Source organism: Colossoma macropomum, unplaced genomic scaffold (genome assembly GCF_904425465.1).
Source record: "Colossoma macropomum unplaced genomic scaffold, Colossoma_macropomum, whole genome shotgun sequence".
Lineage (NCBI taxonomy): Eukaryota > Metazoa > Chordata > Actinopteri > Characiformes > Serrasalmidae > Colossoma > Colossoma macropomum.
The window spans coordinates 39,077,108-39,089,967 of NW_023494787.1; the positions used below are offsets into that span (position 1 = coordinate 39,077,108).

General features: G+C 37.1%; 1 protein-coding gene across 6 annotated transcripts in view; it reads left to right on the forward strand.

Annotated features, from left to right (window-relative positions):
• arhgef1a (Rho guanine nucleotide exchange factor (GEF) 1a) overlaps nt 1-6,673 on the forward strand; it is a 64,032-nt gene extending 57,359 nt beyond the window's left edge. For all 6 annotated transcript variants that reach the window (XM_036567278.1, XM_036567282.1, XM_036567280.1 and 3 more), the window contains 4 exons: nt 494-544; nt 1,408-1,719; nt 2,180-2,372; nt 5,250-6,673. In XM_036567278.1, coding sequence (XP_036423171.1) covers nt 494-544; nt 1,408-1,719; nt 2,180-2,372; nt 5,250-5,320 — 627 coding nt within the window. In that variant the 3' untranslated portion in view covers nt 5,321-6,673. The remainder of the gene's footprint in view (nt 1-493; nt 545-1,407; nt 1,720-2,179; nt 2,373-5,249) is intronic.
• Nucleotides 6,674-12,860: the final 6,187 nt, after the last annotated feature.

Below are 12,860 nucleotides of genomic sequence, written 5' to 3' on the forward strand. Positions count from 1 at the left end.
GTCTGTCCAATTGCTATACAGGAATATGGCCAAAAGCACATTCCACTTGAAACTGTTTTATAAACTACATAAAATATCCATATTACATTTTACTCTTTGTTAATTTGTGTCCTGCTTTCCACTACCAGTCGTAAAAGGTAACTTATTTACTGGAAAGCAGTTTTCAGTGTTTTACTTTGTATAAATGTCCACAAATATTTCCATATTAAACATTTGGTTCAGAATTTCTAGCAGGATATCACCTCCTACATCTATTTTAACTTAAATAAGTTTCAAATGCCCATGCTTTGGGTAACTATTTCAATGTAATTTTACTATTTTAAAAATGAAAGATTTGAATGCAGTTAACATAATATGAGCTGCTTATACAAAGCATGCATTAAATCATGAAATATTAATAAATGTAGGTTAATACAGTTTGCCGTATAGATTTTTCTGGTGAGTGTGAGTGTGTTAGATTTGTTCCTGTGTTGATGAATTGTGTGTATTTCAGGAGGTGTCTCAGAGGCTGGTGAATCTCAGTGCTCAGCTCCACGCTCTGCAGGTCAGATTCCAGCCCACAGCAACTGACTCATATCTGATTCATGCATTTGTTTATACTGAAAACTATTGTGTCCTGGTTTATTTCTTTAACTGCACAACAGTGTTTAAAATGACTTAATTTGATTGAATTGAAATGAACGGAACTGAGTTGAAAAAATTGATGCGTTAAAAAAGTGTTGTTTTTCAACACGTCTATCCACATTTTGTGTTACTTTTAACACAACGAGTATGTTAATCTTGTTTAACAAAGGCAGCATGCTTAGCTTTTTAACACAGAGATATAAAACAATTAAAGTAATTAATCATGATTAATCACATCTTTTTGTGTAGGCAACTGTGATCAATCTCATTCGTCTTATTTAAAAAGCAGTGCATTTTGTTACAGCTCTATTGAGGGCAAAATAACTTCATCAGAATGTATAACTTTCACTAATTCAGTAATGTGAATGCAGCGTTCACATGAACAGAGCATGAAAATCATGATTTCCATAGAACAGTATTTCAATGAAAGCACTACAGTCACAGAGTCATAGCCATACACAGTGTGTGAGCAGCTGGAATTCAGGCTGGAACTACGGGTGGTTAAAAAGTTAAACTAGGAAGTGCCGTTCATCATTTTTATACTGATATAATTGATATTAAGCTCAAAAATAGACAAATTAGTAAACTACGTCAGTTAATACACAGAATTCAACTATGTTTTGTATGTATTGTAATTCATTATCCAATTGTATAGTTCATTTTATAAAAATCAAATATGAAGTTAAATGTTTTAAGTCAAAAAGTGCTGTTAAATAACATTTTTTGAATTAACACCATAACATTTTAGGAATACCTTGAAACACATATTTTACTTTTTCTCAGGGTGCAGTGATTCGTCAGGACTCTATTTTAGAGTTCTGCCTGCGTGAGAACTCTGTGTCTCCGGCCGCGGCTGGTGCCCGCCCTGTACGGTCTCTGTCGCGGGACGGAGGCAGCGATGTGGGCTCAGTGGGGGAACTGGCCCTGCTCCAGCGACAGCACAGCCTTCTGCAGGAGGAGTTGGTCCGGTTAAGAGGAGCCGAGGGGAAGCTGAAGGACAGCGAGAGAGCAAGAGCTCAGCTAGAGAAACAGTTAAGAGATCTAAAGTCCAACAGTGCTGTTCTAGGGGAAAGCACCACAGCTGCTGCTTCACAGGTACCACATCACACTGCGTTAAAAAATGTCAGTTTTTCTGAACCATTATTAATCCCTGTTTGGATTCACCTTGTTGGGAAAATGTTATAAATAGTAATCGCTTAAATGGGAAGTATATAATCACAATCAGCTGAATAATTTTCTTTATGACCGTTTACAGAAGTGATACTGACGTACATGGACATATGGAGCTTCCTTGTTGGGGTTATTGAATAATAGGATCACTTATTGTATTTCACATTTTAAAAAAAGCAGAATACTTTTTGCAGCCTCTAAAAATAGCATTCCATAAGTGTTTCACATGTAAGAGCCTTCAAGAGCACGTAAACCCAGATAGTAATGATTTCAAGAAACTTTCATTCTTGCAAACATTTGTGACATTGACGTTTTAAACACCACTTTTATTATTAGGATTTAACCACTTTATTATTAGGATTTAACCACCCTCTCTCTCCTACAGGCTCCACCCCAGCGTAAAGAGAGTGAGACTGACCCAAACATGGACACACCCCTGGCTAGCCAAGCATCTGTGGATCAGCTGGACTGCCTGCAGGATTGCAGTGATGTAGATGTAGATGTGATCTCAGATGATGATGATGATGATGATGATGATGAAGACGTAAAGGTGTCTCCACGTTCAGAGAGCCCGAGAGGTCAGTATTTCAGTGATGTAGAAGAGACCTTTGGGCACAGTGATAATCATTGAGTAGCTTGTAAGAAGCCAATCTTAAGAAGACATTTTAGCAAATTTGACTTAGCAAGACTTGTCTGATGCATCTAGTTCCTTATAAGAAACTGAGAGATAAAAAAGAGTGCCTGCCTTTTTTCCTCACATCTGACTGAGCTGACTCAGAAGCGGTGAAGTATAAGATAAAGTGAGCATTAATTACTAACTCTGCTGCTGATTGCAGAGCATTGAGGTGCTATTAGAATAAATGCACTTCTGTGAAAAACACCTAAGCCATTCCACTATATTTAGAAAAGCAGTGTTATTCCTTAAAAGAGTGAAGGTTTTTGTACTTGTCATGGTCTATAATGTTCTGTTTTGCTGCATTGTTTCACTCAGCTTCATCGCTTTGACAAAATACACAGTTTTGTATCTTTTGCTTGTTTTCACCCATTGCAACAGCCAGCATGCATTACAGAAATATGTCATACAACTAGAGACATAACAGTACACTCTGCTCATGATTCGGTTGGACATTCTTTAGCACTTTAACTAGGATGAACGGGTGGTCATAAGCAGATGTGTTCATGGTTACAGCATCAGAACAACTGTGAATTCAGAACCAGGTGTTCAGAACATATACTCTCAGGAATGAACAGAATTTTGTGTTTACATTGTACAAAAACATTGATTTTCTATCATATTGCCCCTATCATATCATAATGCAGCATGGAAATGCTGAAACACGCTGATCTACTTTATTAAATCCTAAAAATTAATTTTAAAATAATAAATAAAAATAATTTATTATACCTTGCTGTCCAGCGAAGGAGGAGTTTATTTTGACATGTGCTACCAAAACTGTTCCTGATCTTGACTTCAGCATGTCATCCATAAAGGGTCAGTGTTGCTGCAGATTTTTATTCTACACAAACAGAAGCACACCAGATTCTACTCGTTAAATCAGTTGGTCTCAGTCTTCAAATAACTGATCACATATGCTCTCTGCAGCACACTGGACCTTTGCGGATAAGACTGGACACCCCTACTTTACACCACTGTAATTATGTATTAATTCAACTGTCATTTTTGGTGTGTTGTAAGTGTGGTTGTGCTTCGGCCTGTGTAGAGATGCCTCAGCTGACATGCGCTAAACTTTAGCCCCACGTAATACTAATAGCAGCCTACACTCAAGCTTATGTAAGTGATATTGATTCAGTTAGAATACACAGTACATGCTCACAGTATTTAATACAACACACGGCCTCATAAATCACGCTCACCTACGCACCTGCACACATAGGCACAGTATGAAAATGAGTGAAGCAGCTACAGAGCCATTTTCTGTGTGTGGGTGAATGAAAGTGTGTTTTTTAAATGGAGAAGTCAGACTGGTTAAATATTTCAGAGCATGCAGATCCTGCCATTTCTGACTGTGCACTGTAAGCCGGATGTACTAATCCTTTTGCACCAGTTTTAGGTGCAAATTGGACGCATTCTTTCTGCGTGTTATGCACGACACTGCTATGAAATATGGCTGGCGTAATATTGCAGTAGTTTCTCAAAGGCATGTTGTTGGGACCCTTTCTTTAACAGCTGCAAAAGAAACAGTGGATTGACAGAGGCATGAGCATCAAACACATGCTAGAAAAATATTTAACATGGTTTCAACTCTCTGAATTAAATGACGTGTGAGAAGACGCAGCGTTCAAATGCGGCTTGATGCGACTGCAGTACACGCTCACAGTCTGTGTTATTGTTTCCAAATTCAGTTACACCCCAGCAAAATGTTTTGGTGTGAAAGAAGTTCATTTATTAACTTTGCAATGTCACTGTCCCTGAAGCTTCTTTTACTCTTTTGTATGATGCTTTGTTGGCAGCTCCACTATTTCACTGTGCCTTTTAAACCCTGCTTCTCACAAGGGTGCTGTTTGTAGGTGGTCCTGTGCGCTGCTTGCATGATTAGCTAAAGGCTTAGAAAATCACACATCAGTTCATTACTAACTGATATAACTGACGACCTGCTGTGTGTCAGCATTCATGTCAAGATACTGACAAAGATACTAAAGGAATATCAGTTTTTTTAAACTGGGAACATTTTGTCATGTGTTAAATCTTTAATAGGGGGTAAATATCTGGCTTGCCAACTTGAATTGACACTGCAAAAAATTACATCTTTGCTAGTGAAATCTTAAGTGTAGTTGATATATCTAATATTTCTCATTTTGAGATGGTTATAGGAATATTATATATATATATATATATATATATATATATATATATATATATATATATATATATATATATATTATGGGAAGGTTATAGGAATATTATATCAAATATTATTAAACTTATTTCTAGACATTTTTACTTTTTTGGTCATTTTTAAGCAGAATTGTCTCACTGTGTTGGAAGATAATTTTTCCTATTTTAAGAAATATTTGTAAAACAATATAGTGCCAATATAATGAGATAACTTCACTTAATGAAAATACATAAAGTAAGTAATAAAACATCAGGTAGTCAGATAATCTTATAATATTTCTACAACCATTTCCAAATGAGAACTGTTAGATATTTTGACTACATTTAAGATGATGTTAATTGCTAAGATATTATTTTTTGCAGGGCAGTTCTTTAGGAAACTATTAAGTGCATCAGAAATGACAAATTTTATATAACAGTTCGATTTGATTTGATTACTTAGGTCCAATTGTGGACTATTTTTAATAAAGAAGGAACTGGAGGATTTTAGACAGACAACAAAAGCAGTACACAAAGCCTGACATCTGTACATTTCAGTGGATCAGTGCAGTTTTACGCTTCCAGTTTTTAATTATTTTCAATTTTGTTTTCCATTCAGATCTGCAAGACATTCCAGAGGAGAGCGAGTCAGCTCCAGAACCACGAGAACGGGAGGCCTCACGTTGCTAATGCCCTACTGGTGCCTAGAATCTAGAACTGGACCCTAGCCTAACTTAATAGAACGGACTCAACCCTACTGAACCACAAGACTGTATAAGCAAGTCTTCCTTGGAACTCCAAAGGAAGAATATATAGCTATCAATATTACCTTAATCATATACATATTTAATTGTATTTGGTGATTTTTGTTTTACAGCTTTTTGTGGCAATCTTTGGCATTGTATTTTTTGACATCAGTATTTTTTTGTTTGTTTGTATTTTTTTTTTTATCCAGTCGTTTGGCTTTTGACATCAGTGGACCAATAAGAATATGCCAAAGCAGCATGACAACAAGCTTATAAGTGTCAGGTTTATACGAATAACAGGACTCTGCACTTGATATTGCATGAAACGTTTAGTGTTATCATATGAACACGTAAATAAACCTTGACAGTCGCTAAAAGGACTGAAGTAAACCTTCAGGACGTTCTTGTTAACAGCATGGAGATGCTGTATGTGATGTTTCGCTTTCAGCTCTTGCTAAACTACATTTTCTGTACATGCAGGAGCACTCAGTTAGTTTTTATTCTTCAGTAATCGTGAAAGAGTCTTGTGCAGATATTTCACTTTAGGAAATGAGAGGTAAAGATTTCTTTTTTTGCTCATTTGTAATTTATTTATTCTTCTTTCACTTTAGTAGAAAGATTGCTGATCTTTCAAACACATGCTAGAACATTCTGAAAAAAGCCATAACTTTAAACACAACAAAGACCATTAAACCAAAAGGAATTGCTGTACTTTAAATAAAAACACAAACGCATAGTTGCAAATTAAGATGTAAAACCACATGGTTTTTCATACACTAATTGAGTAATTACAGCTTTACCTAAGCATGAGGACTTTAGTATGCTGTAGATATTTTGCTGGTCATTTTAGCTCACAGCAGAGGACTCGCTGAACCCAGGTAGATTTGTTTATTTGTTTTTTTTTGTAGCTTTGTACATATGAGATGATTTATTTGCTAAGATCTCTTCGTTGGACCTTCCTCAGTTATTCAAGAATTCTTTTCTAATTTTTGTTTTCGTTTTTGGATGTTTTACCTTGATTTGACAATGCCATAGGTCACTGGCTGTGTTTGTCAACATGAAGTATTTTAAGCTTTGATTTCAGGAAGCAGAATACAGAGATTATTGTACGTTTGTAGGTTTGTAATTCTTCCCATTTGAAAAGTTAAGTATAATGTTTCTATTTACGTACAAACTAAAGGATTTGTATAGGAATTTAATTAATATTGATATGTTTAAATATGGTTTTAAATGCTATTATGACTGAAGAATATTGTTATGAATTTCAGAATTAAAGTTGTTGGCTATGGACTGAAAATTGTGATGTACAATGAACGAATATATCACTACTGTCTTAACAAAATCTCCATAACGGTAAAGAAAAAAAAACATTCTTAACTTTAATGTATGTCAAATGTAACAAAATTTTATTCCAAGTAATTTTGGACCATTCATCATGAATTTCCACACTGCAAGAGGCAGGTGGTGCTTTCAAATGGTCCATAAAAATGGATGTGATGACAGCGATAATGTGGTTTTGTGTATTTACATACATTGGATCTGTAATTTTCCAGTACATACAGCACAGTGAAGTAACAGTGTGGCAGCCTTCAGTTATGTTTTGACAAAAGTCAAAGTAACAGAGTTTGTAAAACTGTACAGCTGGATTGATTGAAGAAGGCAGTAGAGGCTGAATGATACTGACATTAGTGGGCCAACTGGAATCTTGTCTAGTAGTAGTCTAGCTGTCTGCTCAGGGGTAGACATGCCTATTGCCTGGTGCCCCTGGCCACAATATTTCCATGTTTTGGCCACTAAAAACTCATAGCCTGCGGCCTTGGAGATTTTATTTTGCATAATTTTCCATGTAAACAATCCAAACAAGAACATTGTCACAGTTCCTGAAGTGGAACCACTGCAGTTGCTAACGAGGAGGTATGGTGACCGTGTCGCCCCTCCTTTTGCTAAGCTGGTCAGCCTGGTATCATAGATACTGTTCCATTGGCTGACGTTTGCTAATATCACTCTATGAAATAAAGTCTTAAATAAAATAAGACGTTAATTGAGATGATGTTACACCAAGAGGCAATCACTAGTAGTGCACTGACCATAAATTTTTATGGACACTTCTGATTCCAATTTCTTTACAGCCAAATTGGCAGGTGGTTGATTTTTTTGGCTGATTTCCATTAGCCTTTTTTATCCGAAGCTTACACTGTTTAGGCTAAATGAACACATGAAACACATTAGCACATTGCCAGTACATTTTATTAGCCAATCTTGCAATATAAACAACTTTATTTGGTGTTTAATGTGACAAACTGGCATTTTAAATGTTTAAAGTTGCCTGTTTAAATAGCATGAATCCAATAGTCCTACGTTAAGAGTAAGAGGTAACTGACTAAAGTTTAAGCCACAAAATCACAACACATATTAGCCAAAATAAGAACTATAAATTGGCTGATTGCTGATTTTGTGTTTTGAGCATAAATCTGACAGTTCCTTGGCCAATTATGTTTGTGCATTCCTAGAAATCACCACAGTAGCTAAACAGCACCTAAAGTCATAACCAAGATTAGACAATGTCATGGCGTTCCAGCTCCACAAGGGTGACCACCATGGTCACCACAACAGTAGCATTCTTATTGATGTAATAAGCTGGATGTGTTAAAAATGTTTAGAGGGTGCTGGAAAAACTTGATGTAAATGAGGTAAATGTTGACCAATCAGATCATTGATAGTCAGGTAATATGCTGCAAGATACAATTCCAGTGGAAGATTATTACAATGGCTAAGAAAAGGGATGGGAATATGGGAGATAATTTATGTTTGTTGACATTTTTTAAAACATTTTTAAAACAAAATTAGTCTGTTTTAGGGCACAGAAGTAGCCTGCAACTCCTGCTTGTGTTGAGATGACACACAGATGTTACATGTCCAATGTTGGCGAGGGTAGTGATTCATTTCATTCTGAAATGCAGCGTTAACAGTGCAGAGCTACTGCAGATTCTGAATATACAACGTAATAAAAATACAAACTCTACCAAAAACCCAAACTATTTTCTTGTTATTGTTTTTAGCAGTTGTTGGTAAACGATCTGGGGTTGCTGCAGCGCCTTCAGCACCCCTACTTCCAGTGTCTATGTAACATATGTTTTCTTTTTCCGAGCAACAGTTTCATGGATTTTGGTAACTGTGTATATGTGATACAGTGTACATAGGATGAGCACATTGTTGGCCACAAGACTTATCATCTTAATGGCCCGAGTGGCCAGTGCAAATTTTTTCTACCCGAGTCCACTGCTCAGTTGTTACCAGCTCAGCGGACTTAGCTGTTCCTGACCTGTGTTTGACACCCTCATACACAGAGAGAGAGACAGAGACAGAGAGGGAGAGTCAAGTCATGTATCTTTTTGTAATCCTTTGCTGAGTCTGTCAAAACCTCTGACCTTTGACAGAATGAACATATCAGTGCCGCACACTTTTGCACTCATGCATTTTAACACACACAATCCACGTTTAATATACACACGCCTGTGACAGCCAGGCCTGAGAGATGCTGGGAAAAGAGAGGAGATCCATTTGAAATCTAGATCTTTCACTCTAGTCAGTGACTAATCCACCGGACAATGTCAGCCAAGAGACGAGTATTAATATCTCCACAGCATTCCCACACACACACACAGTGCTGAGACCCTCCCTGTGCAACTGCCTGGTATTATCTCTCTCTCTCACACACACACGCACACACACACACACACTCTCTCTCTCTCTCTCTCTCTCTCTCTCTCTCTCTCTGCTTCTCTCTCATTCTTTTCTACTATCTTTTTGTCTCTGGCTATCTCTCCCTCTTTTCTCTGCATTTCTCTCTCTCTCCCTCTTTCTTTCTCTCACTCCACTTCTCTCTTCTCTTCTTTCTTCTCTCTGCCTCTTTCTCTCTCCCTTTGTACGCTTCTCTCTCTGTCTTTCTTTCTCCTTTCTCTTTCCCGCTTTCTTTCTCTCACTCCACTCTCTCGTACCCCTCTTTCTTCTTCTCTTTGCCTCTCCCTCTCTATACATCTTTCTCCTTATCTTTCTCTCTCCCCTCTCTTCTGTTCGCTTCTCTCTCTCTCTCTCTATACACCTTTCTTCTTATCTCTTATATCTTTCTTTCTAAACCCCATTTCCAAAAAAGTTGGGACTTGCAGAATGTAAGTAAAAATAGAATGCAATGATGTGCAAATCATATAAATCCTATTTTTAAAGGAAAATGCTACAAAGACAACATATCAAACGTTGAAACTGAGAAAATGTATTGTTTTTTGAAAAATGTGCCCATTTTGAATTTGATGCCAACAACACATTCCAAAAAAGTTGGGACGGGGCATGTTTACCACTGTGCTGCATCACCTCTTCTTTTAACAACACTCTGTAAGTGTTTGCAAACTGAGGAGACACTGCTGTAGTTTTGAAAGTGAAATGTTTTCCCATTCTTGTTTGATATAGGATTTCAGCTGCTCATCATTTCAGGGTCTTTGTCGTATTTTTTCATTTTATAATGTGCCAAATGTTTTCAGTGGTGACAGGTCTGGACTGCAGGCAGGTCAATTTAGCACCCGGACTCTTTTAATACGGAGCAATGCTGTTGTAAAACATGCAGAATGTGGTTTAACATTGTCTTGCTGAAATAATCAAGGCCTTGCCTGAAAAAGATGTCGCCTGGACGGCAGCACGTTGCCAAAACAGGAATGTATTGTTCAGCATTAATGGTGCCTTCACAGATGTGCACGTCACCCATACCATGTGCACTAATGCACCCCTGTACTATCATGAATACTGGCTTATGAACTGTGCACTGATAACAAGCTGGGTGGTCTTTAGACCGGAGGACACAGTGTCCAAGATTTCCAAAAAAAAAGTTGATTCATCAGACCACAGAACACTTATTCAATTCCCCTCAGTCCATTTCAAATCAGGCCCAGAGAAGGTGGCAGTGTTTCTGGATTCTGTTTATGTACAGTTTCTTCTTTGCGTTTTAGAGTTTTACCTTACATTTTAGATGCAGCAATGAACTGTTTTCACATACAGTGTTTTCAGAAGTGTTTCTGAGCCCATGCAGTGATTTCCACTACAGAATCATGTCTGTTTTTAACACAATGCCGCCTGAGGGTACAAAGATCATGGCCAGCAAATACTGGTTTTTGGTCTTGTCCCTTGCATACAGAGATTTCTCCAGATTCTCTGAATCTTTTAATGTTATGATGTACAGATGAAAAGCCAAAGTACTTCGCTATTTCAAGTTGAGAAATGTTATTCTTGAATTGTTGCAATATTTGATCGTGCAGTCTTTCACAGAGTGGTGAACCCCTCCTCATCTTTACTTCTGAAAGACTCAGCCTCTCTGGGATGCTTTTTTTATACCCAGTCATGTTACTGACCTGTTGTCAATCAACCACCTGGTGTTTTAGCATTACACAACTTTACCAGTTGCCCCCGTTTGAACTTTTTTGGAACATGTTTTTGGCATCAAATTCAAAATGGGCAAATATTTTTCAAAAACAATGAAATTTCTCATTTTCAACATCTGATATGTTGGCTTTGTACTACTTTCAATTAAATATAGGGTTTAAATGATTTGCACATCATTGCATTTTGTTTTTATTTACATTTTGCACAGCGTCCCAACTTTTTTGGAAATGCGGTTGTAAATGAAAAAAAATAAATAAATAAAACTAAAGGAGACACGTAGAGTTGGTGTAACACGGATATTTGTCAGTTATTTAATTAACTATGAGATGTAGGTCACATTTGTGCGAAAAATTCTGATACTAGTTACAGCCCTGCCAGCAATGACTTTGCTGTGTTCACCCCTGACAGGAAGACCTGCTTAAAATGATCTTTAAAACCTTTCTGACATCAAAGCCACAGTCAACCTCTTCAACAATAATCATAAATAGAGGCCATTTTTTGAAGATAGGGTTGTACTCTCTGTCGCTTCTTCTTTCTCTCTTTCTCTTTCTCCTTCTGTCTTTTTCTGTCTCTTTCCCCTTTTTCCTCTTTTCTCTCCCTCTTTTTCTCCGCTCTCTCTCTCTTTCTATTCTCTCTACTCTTCCTCTATTTTTCTACTTCTCTCTATATATATATATCTTACTTTTTTCTACTCTCTGTCTTCTGTCTGCTTCTCTCTGTCTCTCTCTCCCTTTTTCTCCTTTCTCTCCCTCTTTATACCTCTCTCTCTTTCATGCTGTCTTTAAGAACACATCATGTATCTGATGTAGAGGTGATGTAGAATAATCTATTTATTACAAAGCAAAAGTTTTAAAATATAATTGTGATAGTTTATAAATAGACTCTTTTCTGGAAGCATGTAGTCCTACTGTACTGTGATAATAAGAATGGGCCTCATTCACCAACTCTAAAGAATAAATTTCTTCTCAAAAAACCCACTTACGCAGTTTTCATGAAGATTCTGACATTTACCAATGTTTTCTTATCTGGGATTTGTTCTAAGCTAAGAACAGAATCTACTTAGACAAAGGTGCAAACAGTTCTGCATTTTAAGAACACGTCATGAATCTGATATAGACTTTTTCTGGGGACATTTCTCAAGAACACATTCAAGAAAAAACTTAGGAAGATATTAGTGAACGAGGCCTAATGTTTCAGAAAACAATAAAAAGTACAGTTCATTAGTTTTCTCTGGTGAATTTTCCATGTTTTTCTAAATTTAATAAATAGTTGGCAGATTAATGTGGAAATTAACGCACATCTTAAGTGAAGTCCTAAACAGTAAGGAATCCCTATTGTGAAATTTTACTTAACCTTTGCCCTAAAACTAGGCCTGTGTCTTCCTTAACCCCCACACCTAAAATACACAGGTCACCTTTGGCCATGTGGAGGCTCATTCCAGGCATTCAGCTTGAACACTGCCAGTTTGTCTTTATTTTTTTGTTAAAAGTTAAATGTAAAGAACAATTCGCACCAAACACTTACAGTTAGCTTGCACTGCATCACAAATACAGATGCCACACTTTCGTATAGACTGTGTTTGGAATAGTTTACTTAATCACTCATTAACTATTTACTACAGTGTTTGCTGTGCAGTGACTTGACTGGAGAATGACCATAGAGTGACTAAAGAAGTGTCACTGAGAATTTGAAGAACACTACAAATTGTCTAGCACGCTAAATAGTGCACTATTTGTGTAATAGGGAGACAAAGTTACACAAGGAGTCACTAGCAGTTGTGCACCAGTTGAACAGAAACGAGAAATGTTGGTGTAGATGTGTGTGAGTCGAAAAGACAGAGGAAGTGTTAGAACATCACACAGCCAATGTAATTCACGAATGCCACTTTATATAACGTCAACCATATAAAAGCTGAGGCTCAGCTTAGAAAAAAACAGTAAAGTGATCAGTGTGTCGATTGACAGGCCATAAGTGCACTGCACTGGGGAGGGTAGTAGTGTCACTCACACACACACACACACACACACCTGTGCCTGTCACAAAAGCAAAGGCTTTGT